The sequence below is a fragment of the Coniosporium apollinis genome, assembly GCF_000281105.1.
Source record: "Coniosporium apollinis CBS 100218 chromosome Unknown supercont1.11, whole genome shotgun sequence".
Lineage (NCBI taxonomy): Eukaryota > Fungi > Ascomycota > Dothideomycetes > Coniosporium > Coniosporium apollinis.
Window position 1 is genome coordinate 605,041 of NW_006913273.1, and position 14,859 is coordinate 619,899.

At 53.1% G+C, this 14,859-nt stretch overlaps 6 protein-coding genes across 6 annotated transcripts; 4 read left to right on the plus strand and 2 right to left on the minus strand.

Moving 5' to 3' along the window:
- Positions 1–160: 160 nt before the first annotated feature.
- On the plus strand, positions 161–346 carry W97_02957 (uncharacterized protein; the record flags this gene model as incomplete). Its single annotated transcript, XM_007780856.1, has 1 exon — positions 161–346. One exon carries the CDS (start codon positions 161–163, stop codon positions 344–346), a length of 186 nt encoding a protein of 61 aa, XP_007779046.1.
- Positions 347–2,844: 2,498 nt separating this feature from the next.
- W97_02958 (actin cytoskeleton-regulatory complex protein end3) lies at positions 2,845–4,175 on the plus strand (the record flags this gene model as incomplete). The annotated part of the gene is made up of 2 exons (XM_007780857.1): positions 2,845–3,087; positions 3,201–4,175. 2 exons carry the CDS (start codon positions 2,845–2,847, stop codon positions 4,173–4,175), a joined length of 1,218 nt encoding a protein of 405 aa, XP_007779047.1.
- A 786-nt stretch (positions 4,176–4,961) lies between these two features.
- On the plus strand, positions 4,962–7,703 carry W97_02959 (uncharacterized protein; the record flags this gene model as incomplete). Its single annotated transcript, XM_007780858.1, has 1 exon — positions 4,962–7,703. One exon carries the CDS (start codon positions 4,962–4,964, stop codon positions 7,701–7,703), a length of 2,742 nt encoding a protein of 913 aa, XP_007779048.1.
- Positions 7,704–9,380: 1,677 nt separating this feature from the next.
- On the plus strand, positions 9,381–9,857 carry W97_02960 (uncharacterized protein; the record flags this gene model as incomplete). The annotated part of the gene is made up of 1 exon (XM_007780859.1): positions 9,381–9,857. The coding sequence occupies one exon, from the start codon at positions 9,381–9,383 to the stop codon at positions 9,855–9,857; it is 477 nt and encodes a 158-aa protein (XP_007779049.1).
- A 1,031-nt stretch (positions 9,858–10,888) lies between these two features.
- Positions 10,889–11,359, minus strand: W97_02961 (uncharacterized protein; the record flags this gene model as incomplete). Its single annotated transcript, XM_007780860.1, has 1 exon — positions 10,889–11,359. One exon carries the CDS (start codon positions 11,357–11,359, stop codon positions 10,889–10,891), a length of 471 nt encoding a protein of 156 aa, XP_007779050.1.
- Positions 11,360–12,396: 1,037 nt separating this feature from the next.
- On the minus strand, positions 12,397–13,354 carry W97_02962 (uncharacterized protein; the record flags this gene model as incomplete). The annotated part of the gene is made up of 1 exon (XM_007780861.1): positions 12,397–13,354. A coding segment is annotated over one exon (958 nt), but the record flags the coding sequence as incomplete, so codon positions are not given.
- Positions 13,355–14,859: the final 1,505 nt, after the last annotated feature.

A 14,859-nucleotide genomic window follows, 5' to 3' on the forward strand; every position in this document is an offset into this window, starting at 1 on the left:
ATATAGGTGACTTTTCTACTGGGTCACCATAATCACCGTCAGCGTGGTCGACGGTGTCTCCGGGGCCGCTTGGCGACCCCACTCGACCCGGACAAACCCCGTGCCGAGTGCTGGTCCACTCCCGCTCCTGTTCTGACCCCAGCTGCCGCCATAGCATCAGATGCTCATAGCCAATGAGGCGGGCCCCGAGCTTTCAGACCTCGATGACTCTGCCAGCTTCGCCAACCTAGGCGTTAACAGCCTTATGAGTCTGGTAGTTTCGGAGAAGATCCGGACGGAACTGGACGTCAAGGTCAGCGGCAGTCTGTTTTTGGACTGCCCTACCATAGGAGACCTGAAGGCGTGATTGGAGGAGTATTACAGCTAGGAGGACTGAAGAGCTATGAGTGGAAAGGAAGGAAGAAGATCGGGATAGCTAACTTGTCTAATAGATTGCCCTGGATTGCTTTGCACAATGGCGAGATCGTACTGTGTCACAACGCTTGGTTTAGTAATCATAGAACTTGTTGCATACGATAGCAAAGCTAACAAGCTATCTATACACGTGTAATTTCTTATATCTGTTGAAGGTTCCATTACACAGTGCGTGTAAAGTGTCATAGATACTGGTATTATGCCAAATGCCACTTGGCGGCCATCAGTATTTTCACTACACCTCGCACATACCTTACTTCATATTTTCTCATGCACGCATCAAAACGATCAAATCGCTTTATTTTCGTATGTGCGTTGTATACAAACCCGGAGCATCTTTCTTACTGACTGTGATGTTGTAGTCACGTTGAATCCAATTCACAACTTCCACCCTAGCGTGCCAAAAAGTCCAATCCCTGAAGCAACGAGAGCAAGAATGGTCCGCCTATAATTCAATTTTTTCCACGTTTGCAACAGTGCCTGCACCTCAGTAGCGTCGACCTTGTTAGGATCTTGCGCCGCCACCGAGGCAAGGCTATTCAGCTTAGCGTTGGTAGGCGATATGAACAGTATCGTGTATGGAACCATCATCGGCGTTAAAACTGCTGCGGCTGCGTATGCACGAGCCGGCATTGTTTCACCCATCTGAAATGCCGTTGGCTACATTAGTACCCTGTTGATGATGCATGTACGTGGCCTAGTCTCTACGTACCAGTGTAGGCAAGCCAAGCGTATACGCCAGCGGTGCCGAATGCGATTCGAGGAGCTGTGGAGAAGCCGATATAGCCCATTTTCTGATACTGCTTGAGGAGTAGATTGGGCGGCGCTATTGCAATGGACGGAACGGCAATGTAGCTAAACGAGCCTAAAAAGCCTGCGTTGTATGGTCAGCTGTTGTACGCTCGCCCTTCTCCCGTTCGGTGCAACACACTTGTGAGAATTGTCGACCCGTAGATACTAGCGACCTGCGCGAAGCGAACAGCGGGAGATGAGGTCAAAGAGTCCATTGCTTATGGTGCGCAATATCTCGTGCTGATATTGCGCTGTTGAGATGCGGTACGGCGAAAGAACAGCCGTTGTGTTTCAAGCCTGGCGAGGTGGTTGCCCTCTGGCCCTCACGCGAAGGCCACTGTATTCACGAATGACCCGGGATCTTTCACTTCGTCGATGAGGTTCTGTCAATAACGGCCCGCTGTAGCAAACCGTTTCATCAATACCAATTCAAGGAATGCAGTTTTCATCTAGCATAAAATCAAGCCATTATTGATGCTCGCCGAGTGCCGTCACAATGATGTTTCTCGGACCGGGGGATCGATCCTTCCACTCCTTGTCTTACTATCTTAAAGGAAACTCTCGAAATTCTACGGTGTGACAGACGACGAACAGGGTGGCCTGTTGTCGAATTAGACTTATCGGGTATCTTGGACCAGGAAGCGCATAAGCTACGGGAATGCCCGTCGCTCCGCACGACTTTATCACCACATTGAGCGTGTCCGTCATCATTGACTGACTCGCCGATTCCACAACCAGTCGTCTCGGAGCCACTACTACCCTCCATCAACAAGATAATAAACAACTAAAAAAGGTTTGTCAAGCCAGAGGGTAGGACAGCGTGTTGTTGGATAGCTTTTTTAGCACTATCTGAAGCTTCTCGAAAGTCATTCTGTAGGTAATGGTCGAGTTTCACGAGGATATATTCTACCCGCCTGATGTGCTTGCTCATCCTGCCGGTATTCGTCATTACATAGACAACCATCTTCATACTTTGCTCTCAATGCCAACCGCTCGAGACTCGGAAGGTTAGGAGCGAAATTCAGAAACCATTCGCATTTTTACTGAGATAACTCATTGCATAACCTGAAGAGTCTATCTCCTTGCTGTTTTCGCCTAGGCCACGTGGTCTCTCAGCTCAAATCTCCCAGGATGCTTTTTGTCTTGGAAGAGATGGCAGACAAAGCATTTACTTGTTCCAATCTCAAATTGTAACAAAATGGTGTTGGCAAAATTGAGGGGGAAAATTTTGGTCAGGATATTACCAGATCTTATACCATTTAGAGGCTAAGGCGCCTATCACATGCCTAAAGTTTAGGCTCTCTAAGCTGGCGGGCCCCGGGAATTTGTCTCTAATGTTTTGTCAGGCAGCTGGTAAATACACAAGCCTAAGCCACCATGGTCGAATACTTAATGTATTGTCTGCTCCCTCTTCTGACTTGGTAGTATTTAAACGCCGTGACTAGAACTAAGCTTGACCATACTTCCGTATCAATAAACTCGATCGTAGAGCCAGCCAGTTCGTTGGTGGTATTTACTCGGCCATCCAAGCTCCAAAGCTCCGACAGCTGCGGCCGCAACACCAGCGCTCCGCCTTCTCAATCATACAAAGTGACTCTAATCTCCCACACCCGCCCCCTCCGTTCCACACACTTCCAAATGGCCTCCACAAAGCGCATAGAGCAATGGGAAGTCGAACGATATTGGGAGATCTTCTCATCCCTCGCGAACGGCGGCACACACCTCAACGGCGCACAAGCAGCCACAGTGCTCAAGAACAGCCAGCTGCGGGACGACCAACTCGAGCGGGTCTGGGACCTCGCGGACGTGGATAACGATGGCAATCTCGACTTTGAGGAGTTCTGCGTCGCGATGCGGTTGATTTTTGACCTGGTTAATGGGGTGGGTTGGGCCTGACTCTTACTACCCCGAAGACGCCTTCCTGTATTCTTGAGGCATGGCCAGCAACCAAGCAGACCAAACATGAGCTTCGCTAATACTATGGACGTCCGCAGGAACTCGCCGACGTCCCCTCCACCCTCCCTGACTGGCTCGTCCCCTCTTCAAAAGCCCACCTCGTACAAGCCTCGCGCGCCCTGACAGGCCGGACCCCCCAATTCGAGCGCGTCGACACGGCCGACGATGATGACGCCGCGGGCCTCAAGGACGGCTTCGACTGGTACATGTCCCCTGCCGACAAGTCCAAATACGAGGAGATTTATACCGCGAACCGGGACGCGCGGGGCGAGGTCTCCTTCACGGATCTCGAGCCACTATACAGCAGCCTCGATGTCCCGGACACGGATATCCGGAGCGCGTGGAACCTGATAAATCCGAATGCGCGGGAGAGTATTGGCAAGGACGCCACGCTGGCGTTTCTGCATATCCTGGCGGGCAGACACGAAGGGTTTCGCATCCCGCGAACAGTTCCGGCATCCCTGCGCGCGAGCTTTGAGAGGAACAATATAGATTATAACGTCGAGCGCGTGCAATCCCCGGCGCAGCGCTACGGTGCGCACGATGAGAACACCTCCACAGGCCGGAAAGCCAAGTTCGGCGACGCGTATCTCAGCCGGCTCGGCGTGGGGGATCGAACCGCATACCGGCCCAAGGGCACTGACTTCAGCGGCGCGAAAACGACGGAGGACTGGGAGGAGGTGCGGCTGAAGAAGCAGCTGAAGGAGCTGGAGGAGAAGATTGAGCGGGTTGAGGAGGCGGCGAGGAAGCGTGGGGGTGGGAGGAGGGATAATAGCAAGCCGGCGCTGGTGAAGAGGGAGTTGGAGCAGTTGCTGGATTATAAGAGGAGGCAGCTCCGGGATCTGGAAATGGGGGAGGGTAGGGCGAAGGAGGGACAGCAGTTGAAGGGCGTTGTGGAGGATATTCAAACGGTTAGGGAGCAGGTTGAGGGGCTGGAGCAGCATTTGCGCGCTAGGGAGGGCGTGTTGGAGGAGTTGAAGAGGCAGATTGAGGCGGAGAAGGCGGGAAGGTGAGATAACTGACGGTTTAGACCGTCGTTGTGTTGGGTTATCACTGCATTAGCATGGCCACCTACGGAAGCAGAGGCTAGCCGTGGACGGGTTTGGTGAACGGCGTCAAGGTTGAGGGGAGGAAGAGGCATCCATCGAGGACTGGCGGCCATATTCATAGCGGTTCAAGATCCGCGGCAGTGTAGTTGACACATTGAGTATGTTTAGAGCCGTTGGAGTACAGCAGCAATTGGGAAACGTCTTGGGGGCAGATGTCTGGCTCCAAGGGTTTCAGCTCTTAGCCAAGCATCAGGAAAGGAGGCAGCCATAGGTATTATGTACAAAGCATTCAAATCATACTCCCAGCCTCCTAAGAGTACACTGAAGGTTTTTTTTCTCCAAAACACCACGATGCCCCGGTGTACCCCGTATTAAGATAGATCCATCGTGTCTCGCTAATCGGCGCTTACTATAGGAGCACAGACGCGGGTGACGTCTGGGGCGGGACGCGTCGAGACAGAATTGCGTCCCCCTGGCTGAGCACCACACATTTCGCTCTATTCTTTGTATTCATGGACTCTGCGGGTATCCGACTGATTGTTACTCTACACACACCTCTTCTACCCCCGTTGCGCGCCTGAATTGATCGAGTCTTCCTGGAGGACAAAAAAAATCAATCAAAGCGCGTCGCGTCGAACGCCACCAGCGCGTTCAACGTACAGCAAGAAGATATTGCCACAACGACAAGCAACCTGCCTTACACGACCACAGCAAACGCGCAACAACGACCAATTGAGCCTCACCGCAACAATGGCATCCGACACCACACCCACCACCCGCTCGTCCCCCAGCACGCCCGCCTCTTCGCCCCCGCCCTCCACCTCCGTCTCCAAAACTATGCTCGCCGAAGAAGAACAAATGCGCCAGTCGAACGAGAAGTCCGAACTAGCGCGCTCCTCCAAGCTCGAAGAAGCCCGCAAAGCCGACCTCGCAGGCGGCGAGGAGGTTGTGGACAAGAAGTTCAAGGCGCTCGAGTACCTGCTGAGCCAGAGCAAGCTGTATAGCACAATCATGCTGAGTCAGATGCAGCGGCAGGAACGGGAGGAAGAGGAAAGGGACGAGAAGGGGAGGAAGAGGGCGCGAAGAAGGGAGGAGGTGGCAGAGAGGGTGGCTGAGGAGGGGCAGCGGAGGGCTACGAGGGCGCAGCAGGGGGTCGTTAAAGAGGAGCTGGCGGTGGTGCCGAAAGACGAGGATGGGGAGGAGAGCAACAAGGTGTTGCCGAAGCGGGGGAGGGGAAGGCCTAAGAAAGGCGAGAGTGCCAACGCGAAGATATCCGACTTTATGAAGAAGGAAGATTTGGAAGCTAAGGCGGGGAAGGCGAGCGTGGAGGACGCCCTGGCGGAAGAGGCGGACGGTGTTAAGGCCAGTGATATCGGCATACAGAACCTGAGCTCCGCGCGGCAGCCAAGTCTTGTGACGGGCGGTACTATGCGGTCGTATCAGCTTGAGGGGCTGGAGTGGCTGACCTCGCTGTACGAGAATGGTCTTAATGGCATTTTGGCTGATGAGATGGGCTTGGGCAAGACTATCCAGACGATTTCGTTCATAGCGTTCTTGAAAGAGAAGGGCTCCCATGGACCGTTCCTGATTGCTGCACCGCTCAGTACTACGAGTAATTGGGTAGAGGAGTTCCGCAAGTGGACGCCGAAGATCCCCGTTGTGCTTTACCATGGCAGCAAGCAAGAGCGGGAGGAGATCAGGCGGAAAAGACTCAAGCGGCCGGGCACTGAGGATTTCCCCGTAGTGGTGACCAGCTATGAAATCTGCATGAACGATCGCAAATTTCTCGCAGGCTTCGGATGGAAGTTTATCATAATTGACGAGGGCCACCGCATCAAGAACCTCAACTGCCGTCTGATCCGCGAGCTGCAGTCGTATCAGTCCGCGAACCGTCTGCTCATCACTGGCACACCTCTCCAAAACAACCTCACCGAGCTGTGGTCACTACTGCACTTCCTCATGCCGACCATCTTCGACAAGCTCGAAGCCTTCGAAAGCTGGTTCGACTTCTCCGCGCTCAAAGACCGAAGCACTTACACCGAGGTGCTGAACGAAGAACGCAAGCAGAAGCTGGTATCGAGCCTCCACGCCATCCTCAAACCCTTTCTCCTCCGGCGAGTAAAGGCCGATGTGGAGAAGCTGATGCCGCGGAAGCGCGAATACGTCCTCTTTGCCCCCTTGACTCCCATGCAGCGCGAACTCTATCAAGCTATTCTCGACGGAACTAGCCGGACCTATCTCGAGGAGATGGCGGTCGAGCATCTCAGCAGCGGTGCCGCAACACCCAGAAGCTCTCGCAGCACTGTCAGCCTGAAGCGGAAAGCTTTAGATCACAGCAGGGCCAACACGCCGAACAAGAGCGTCAAATCCAGTCGAGAAGCCACGCCCGCAACCAGCGTCCGAGGGCGAAGACGAAACGTGAAGAAAAGCTACGAAGAAGTAAGCGACGCTGAGTACTTCAAGCAACTCGAAGCCTCAAACTCCTCAAACAACACGCCCAGCCTCTCTGAGCAGGACTCCTCGGAGGAAGACCAAGTCCTTGCCACCACCCTCGCCATCGCGAAACGTCAAATCGCTGGCAAGAAGCTTCAGAACCCCATCATGCAACTACGTCTTTGCTGCGACAGTCCCCACAACTTCTTCAACCCTTTCGAAGTAACCGCCGCATCCTTGGGCGCTGCGTCTGTGACTCCAGACGAGACCCTCGTCACGTCCTCCGGCAAGATGATGCTACTCGACGCGCTCCTCCTAGAGCTGCTGGACAAAGGGCACAAAGTCCTCATCTTCAGCCAGTTCAAGACCCAGCTCGACCTCCTCGCTCTCTACGCCACAGAGCTACGCGGCTGGCCTGTCTGCCGCATCGACGGCTCGGTGCCGCAGGCGGAGCGGCAGGAGCAGATCCATGCGTTCAACACTCCCACCACCAGCAAGAATAAGAAGGATGCGGTAAATTTGTTCTTGCTGTCCACGCGTGCGGGAGGCCAAGGGATCAATCTTGCGGCCGCAGACACCGTCATCCTCTTCGACAGCGACTGGAACCCACAGCAGGACCTCCAGGCCCAGGACCGTGCCCACCGCATCGGCCAGACGCGGAACGTGATCGTGTATCGCTTCGCGACTAGGAACACGGTCGAGGAGACGCTTCTCGCATCCGCGGAAGGCAAGCGCCGGCTCGAGAAACTCGTCATCAGGAAGGGCGGGTTGACGGGTGGGGACGGTAGGGGCCAGAAGGGCAGGGACGAGAAGGAGGAGCTGGAGGAGTTGAGGAAAATGCTGAGGAGGGAGGATGGTGAGAGATTTGATGTTGAGAATGCGATGGCGGGGGGTGGTGAGCTGCTTAGTAGGCGGGATTTGGAGATCCTGACGGATAGGAGCGATGAGGCGTATGTGAGGGCGGAGAAGGGATTGGATGAGGGTGGGGCGGTTTTCAGGGCTGTGGAGACGAAGGGTGGCCGACAGGGTGCTGAGCTGCTGGATGGCTTGAAGGCTTGATGGGTACGCGTAGGCGCAAGCGCACACATGAAGTGGCTGTCTGGATATGAGTAACGTGTGTGACTGGGTTGTAGCTGGTATGCGGTGTTGCAATCATGTAATGACTAGAGCATCAATGTTACCCCATGCTGCTGGTAATCAATGTCCCGGGGTTGAGAAGTCTACACGGGTAGTACTTCATGCCTGCAACGCATGGTTCCCACGCCACACCATTTACAGCCTTCGGTTTGGTATTGCAGTAACGTGTTTATGGACAATGTCACACGCCATAGAGCAGTAACATCCGCCTGTTTCAATCCAGACGCGGGAGGCTTCGTGCGGTTGACGGTGAGTTTGATTGCCGATACTTCCGGATGCCAAATAGCCTGGAAGGGTAGATATTTAACAGTGTCCTTGTGATTGTTACATGGCATCTCTTCCACTATCGCTGAGGTGTGACATAGTGCGTAGTTAATAGAACACTTCTGCCACCCACAACATGCATCAGCTTCGGCCACTTCTGAACAAGACTCAGACGAAGGATCCTGGGCCTTAGAGCTTTAGAAATTAGATATGGACGCATCTAAATAGCATCAAGACAGTAATCTTGCTGCCGCGTACTAATCGAGAGTCGCTATGGGACTACCCTACGAGTTAAATAACGGTGGATCTCGATCTCCCCAACAAGTTCCTCGGTAAGATTATCAAAACGCCTCGCAACCTTTAAACGTTGTATTCTGGCCTCCTGCTCCTGGATATCTCGATTACCTACATATTAAACGTGGGCTTGATTGCAAGTATCTACTTCGGCAGAGCTACTCACGGTTTCTCTCTTGTTCCGCTTTCTTCACGCGCTCTTTAGGGTGGAAGAACTTTCTGCATGCCGTTTTGAGTTTTCCGCCGTTGAGAGGCATCAGCCATGAGTGATTTGGAGTCGTCAGGCTGTTTTCTTCACCAGATAAGTCAGCCTTGGTCAGTGCAAGTGCAGGGGTCTTGCGTGTACCCCTTAGTCCGTAGTTGTCTACTCGGACTCTGACGCGTCAAGACTTTCTGAATGGTCGGATTGGCCGCAGCGTAGTCTTTGTATTTTCGACATCGACTCCTGAGCTACAGGATTGATACTGGACGATATCAGGAGTTGCAGATCGAAGCGAGCTGAGGTTGGGGGAGGCTGGAGAATCCCATTGTGTTTCATAGTGCACGTAAGCTGAACGAAGTGGCAGACGGGACCTCATTGGCATTGGCGGAGGCCTGTCTTGGCTGTATGCGAATAAGCAGTCAATTCAGCCACCCAGACTCGGCTCCCTCCAGAGGCTATGTAGTATCTCAGCTGAGCGGAGCAGACCTCGTGACAGGCTGACAGCCGCCGACACCTGCAGCCTGGAGCTTCCTAAGTCAATAACACCTTCGCAGTCCTTTTTCACCTGTCTCTTCGCTGATCGACCTACCGTTGTGCGCCTGAGTATCTATCTTGCCCTGGTTCACAGCCAGTTCCTGTTGGCTTGCCCGGCATAGCAGAAGGCTCACTGAGAATCTTTGACTACCCCAACCCGATACAGGTATCGCCACAGAATGCCATCATCCAAAACAGCGCCGACATCACCCGCCCCGTTGGGGCGGTCGCCTACAACACACACATTCTTCGATCCAAAGCTTCGATCAACGTCTGATCTTCTGGAGCCATGGGCGCACTATCCAATGGGCTTCCCCCGTTTCGCGGCCTTGATTGCCTTCGACGAGGACAAGTCAACAACGATATACAGACGGTTCGACAGAGTTGCTGCTAGAGATCTACTACGTATGGAGAGCGAGCTCGCCTGGCTTGAGGCTGAACAAGATTTTCTGGACAAGAACATACCCGAGGGATTAGAGCCCGAGCTCAGCGCAGCATTGATTAGTACGCAGGAACAGAAGTTCCACGCGAATTACCAGTGGGACCAGGACTTCGATGCCTTTTGCACCAAAGCTCAGAGGGCGTTGGAAGAAACCGTAACCGAAACCTCCGCTTCTCCTGACGAAATCTGGAAAGAGTCACTTGAAACTGTTTATGGACTGTCCCCGAGCCGGGAAAACACCATACGGCAGCAATTCGAAGTATCTCGGAATCTAGGGAAGGAGATAAAAGCCGCCGTCTTGGACGCGTCAAGTCGAGCTCTGCGGTCCAGCTTGTATTAACCAAAATGGATTGAACAATTGAGAAACTTAGTCATGGAGCGCAATGTCTACTTTAGACCCCTGAGCTATGGCTCAATGCCTGAACCCCTGAGGCAAGATTCAACGATTGTTCTCATCGAAGGTTGGGATTTTATCGAACTATATTCTCTCGACCAGCACCTCCAGTTCCAGGCTGTGCTGGAAGACATATCCGCTATATATGTAAGAGCATGCCAAGATGAAGGGACGCTAGAGGATGGAAACCCACAAGGCTACGCCTACAAAATGATTGCTTTGAGGGAAAGTGCGAGGCGCGTAAGGTTGAAGTACGCCGCGAAAGAGAGGTTGGACGTTTCGCAGAAAATTAGCTCCACCATAGAGCGATACTGTAAGATGATCCGACTCAGACCTCATCGAGCCCCACTTAACAATGCTAACTTCCGTAGACGCTGCCCTCAAATCGCAAAGTGACATTCTAGCTCTCCCGAAACCCCAGCGCCGTCCGTTGAAGCAAATGCGAAGGCTGTTTAAAAACCTGGGTCAAACGCCGATGATCGTTAGTTATATGGAAGACCATCTTGAGGATGGTAGTGACCTTTCCGTACTCGCGCCACCCATTGAGCGGGATAGACTTACTGCGCTCTTGGAGGGGCGTTTCTCTTGGGTCTTGACGCTTTTTAAGGTAGACGCAACAGCATTCGACTACCGGATGGAGTATAGCTCTTTACTGATTCCGGTGGACAGTCGAGCAGCGACGAGGACGTAGACTATGTATCCCACGAAACGGTCACCACTATTGTCGCCACTTTCTCTATTATCACAGCGGCATTGTTCCTCATTGGGGCAATCCTCGTGCTCTATCTGGTAACGAGTCCGGGATGGAGGCTTTTCATTTTATGCATGTTCACTGTGGGCTTCGCTGCTTGTCTAGGCGCATTGACAAATGCCCGTCGACAGGACATATTCGCTGCTGTTGCCGCGTGAGTCCCATTCTCTATGTCCATCTGTCACGCCCGCTCTTAATGGATCTGTTCTGATACCTCAACACATAGTTACGGGGCTGTACTAGTCGTCTTTATCAGTGGCGACTTGGCGAATATAAACACGAACGGCGGGGCTACGGCCAATGGAGCTGGCGGTTCGACGGCAAGCGTCACCACGGTCTTCGTCCAGGCGCCATCCGCAACTTCGAGTTCTCCCGCAACATCATCCACAGCGACCGCCTCGGGGTCTCCATCCAGCGGCCTATCAACACCAGCGCTCGTCGGTATCATAGTCGGCAGCTCCTTGATTGGTATGACCATTGTTCTTTCAATTTTCTTCTGCTGGCGGACATCGAAGCGGCGGGTTGGAAGACGCGTGATTGTAAGACGGAGTATTAGATAAATGACGTCCGCAAGACGCCGAGTCTTTGAGCTGTCTGCCGGTTTCACAATGAGCGGCAAATGAAACGGCAGAGGAGATACATAGGCGGAGAAGGCAGAGTGCGCATGAGCCGCGCTATCGTGAGGCAGCCGAGCCATGGGGCCAGTGGATTGTGGATGGGGCGCTTCGCTCCGCAGACGCACGACTGCTGCGGTATCTGAGAGGGAAATCGTCACAGTAGGACGGCTATGAGTGAGTATGAACAGCGGAGGACGGTGGATGCGGCATGGCGACATCGACTTCTCGTAGCCTTCTTCTCCGTCATCGGCGCGGCCACCTCGGGATCTTCTTCACCCGCTGGACCAACTTGCAGCTTGACCAGCGGAGCATGCGGACCCCTCAGTTTGGAGGCCGAGGAGGAGGAGAATGAGGTGCACGTCTGGTAGAAGAAGATTGGCGTTGTCGAAGAGACTGGTTGGTGAGTGAAATTGTCGAGTTTGAGCAATTTGCAAGGAGAGAAAGGATTGTCAGCCTCAAGCAATCTTGCTGTTCCAGGCCAGCGGTAGTCTTATGAATGGGTTTACAGTTCGTAACTAGAATCCATGGGCACGATGAAATATGTGGTACTGATGATGAATATTCCGAAAATATAGAAATGCATCCTACCAACTTTTGCGCGGGGATGCCAGCTTGAAAGATATGGAAAGCTAAGGCTGAAAGGACAGGCAATGTGCGGCGGTTGCAAGAAGAGTCGCCTAACCAATACATTCCATCCTGAACATTTGGAGCAGAAATCGGAAGATCGAAGCTGCTTTGGTTGGACTGGGGTATTCCGGCTATGCCCCCACGTGGGACGGACGGTTGAAGATCTTCGACAGTCGGATGCCTTCGACCCCAAATGCGTAAGCATGAGCCTCCTAGAAACGGCTTTGTTGTGTTTTGATCCTCTCGATTGTACAAGCTGACCCTCTACTTTGCTCTGTCATTACGTAAGTCTGTGAAGCTATCAAGTGACTGAAACGTCTGGATAATTCACATGATGAAATGCAAATTCTCTTCTCCCTCCCTCTCAGTCCTCCCTCTTGGCCAAACATCCGACTCTACCTTCAGCCTTGAACCTATCTTGAATGTCATGTCCGACACGCTTACTCCGCACAGCGCCGAACATGGAGTTGCTTGAAAGTCATTGAACCACCTACGTTGAGACCGTTCGCAACCCTGGCTTGGCCGCTCTTATTTTAGCATTGCCGTGTTCTTCCTCCCATCGATCATTTGGCCCCCTCTCATCCATGAGGATGACAAGCGCTTCACGTTTCATGCTCGCCCACTCGTCATTAAGAAGGTCGCTCAAGTTCGGCTTCAGTATTTCGAGACAAATGTCGCCGCTCCATAGGCTTAATGCCTTACGCAACATCTTCACCGAGCGGAACTCACTCGCCTTCTGCATTTCCTGCAGTGCTTCGTCAATCAGTTCCCACTTCCGTCCTGCCGTGACATCTTTGGCCGTCAAGAGTTGATCGGAAGTTAGAGAAAGCGTGCCACTCAGCTCCTCTAGGATGTCCTGAAGGACGTGCGGAGCTGGGCGACTACGGGGTTCGAGTACCCGCTCAAGCGCTCGCCAGATTGCGTCGAGGAGTTTCGTGCCTTTTAGACAGTTGATCCTGCATTTTACCGAGTCCAATCCAATGAACTGTGCCCCCGACAGTGCGCCCAGTGCTTTGGTTTCAAGTCCGTCGATTACTTCGCGTGTGAGGAGGTTGACTTCACTCACTGCTTCGGGTGCAGCGCTAGACTGGCTGTCCGATTCTTCATTGCTAGTATCCGATGGAACGTAAGACAGGTCGTCGGGTTCATCACTCCCTGTGTCCGATAATTCAGCGATGTCCAGTCGAGTGTCGTGGTCTCCTAGGCGGTAGACATGATAGGGGCGAGACTCGACATCGTGCTCGGCTTCGTCTGCGGTGGATGGGTCTTGACTCTGTATTTCCCAAGTAGCTCTAGAAGTGTTGCCGGAATCTTCACTACCATCTTCCGGTGGGATGTAAGATGGGTCGTCTAGACGATCGATTGCGGAGTCAGGCTGTGCGGTGCTGTCCTTTAAACTGTATGCTTGTAAAGTTACGGCTGCTTTGGGTCTGGGACTCCAGCCTCTACTGGACGGAGGAGGAGTATGCTGATTTTCTAGATCGCTGTGTTCGCTCGTGTGACCAGAATCCTCCTCTGTGGCAGCCAAGGGGGCAGATGTGGGCCTCGCTAGACTCTGCAACTCAAATGCATCGGCAACTGGGTTGGTGGGCTGCGCATTTACGGAACTAGATCGAACGTTTGCCTTGAAATTTGAGCTTGCTGAGATGGCGGCTGAAGAGACTTTCCCAGCGTCCGTCTGATTCTGCACCGATGCGCCATCCAGCGTGAAGCGTGTTAAGCGTCCGCGAGGAATTTTGATGGGACGATTTGGAGTGGTCGGACTACCGGACGGTAAATCCTGCGTAAGTGGCGGTGTCTTAACGTTAGATTGGGCGTAAATAGTCGGGAGCGCTATCAGGTCATCCGATATTGGCATTCCCTCAGCAAGTGGACGGCGTGGGTCGCTAGTGCTTGGAGAAGACTTGCGTTCACTGGCTGTCACCGCTGGCTTAGATATTACTGCTGGCTCAGATGCTTTTGGCAGCTCAGGTTCTTCCTGGGGGTTCAATATTTCCGATAGCTCGGGTGCTGCTACTAGCCCGGATGTTCCTGATGACTCAAATGTTTGTGGTGGCTCGTATGATGAGTCTGGTGCGTCTGGTATATCTGGTAGCTCAGATGATCCTGACGGCTCGGAACCGCCTGATGCATCGGGTGGTCCTGGTGGCTCAGACGTCCCTGATGACCCGGGCGTCCGTGGAGGGGTTTCCTGCAGATCTGAGGGGTCGTCATCGGTACTTGAGTCTTGTGCATTTCTTTTGCGGCATTGGGTGATATAATGCGATACCCTTGGCCTCAGGACTCGAAATGCCCAGAGTTGCATGTTCTGGACGATGTGTTGCAGGGCAATAAGGCCCCAGGTCGTACCCATAGAGTGCTCCCATATGCACACCATTGTCTGGACCATCGTAGTGAGCGGATGAGATACGTTACTTTGATCAGGATTGCTGGCTTACGTGGCAGTTCCGTCCTCTTCTTTTGGTCGAGGAATACGATAACCATACTCTGTATCTTGGCCCAGCAGTGGTGAATGCAATCACTAAAGGAAAGTCATCGTCTAGCCTGCCTGTCGCGTGTCTGATGAGCCCCTCGAATATTTCTAGAGCGCAGGATGCTCCATTGGCAGCCTGGCAGTAACAGAATTGGGTAGATTCCTGTCCAGCAGGTTTAATTTCAACGACAGCCCAAGGAAAGCACACCAGCTTGCCAGCTTTGTTGCCATGCCTCTCAAGTCGTGCCAAACTGGCCTTGGGAGACGATCTTAAACCTCCATCGTTCCAAAGCGAGCAGAGAGTGTCAACGGTGAAGTTCGTTGCAGACTCGTCTCTCCACAACCCTTTCGACGTTTCCGGTCTATGCTCTATGATCGGATACGCAAAGGTCAAGTCTGGCTTTGGGATCGTTGGCTGCGTTATTCCAGGTTCAAGACCGCGGTCCCTGAAACCGTCCCACAAATTATTCTGCTCCCTAG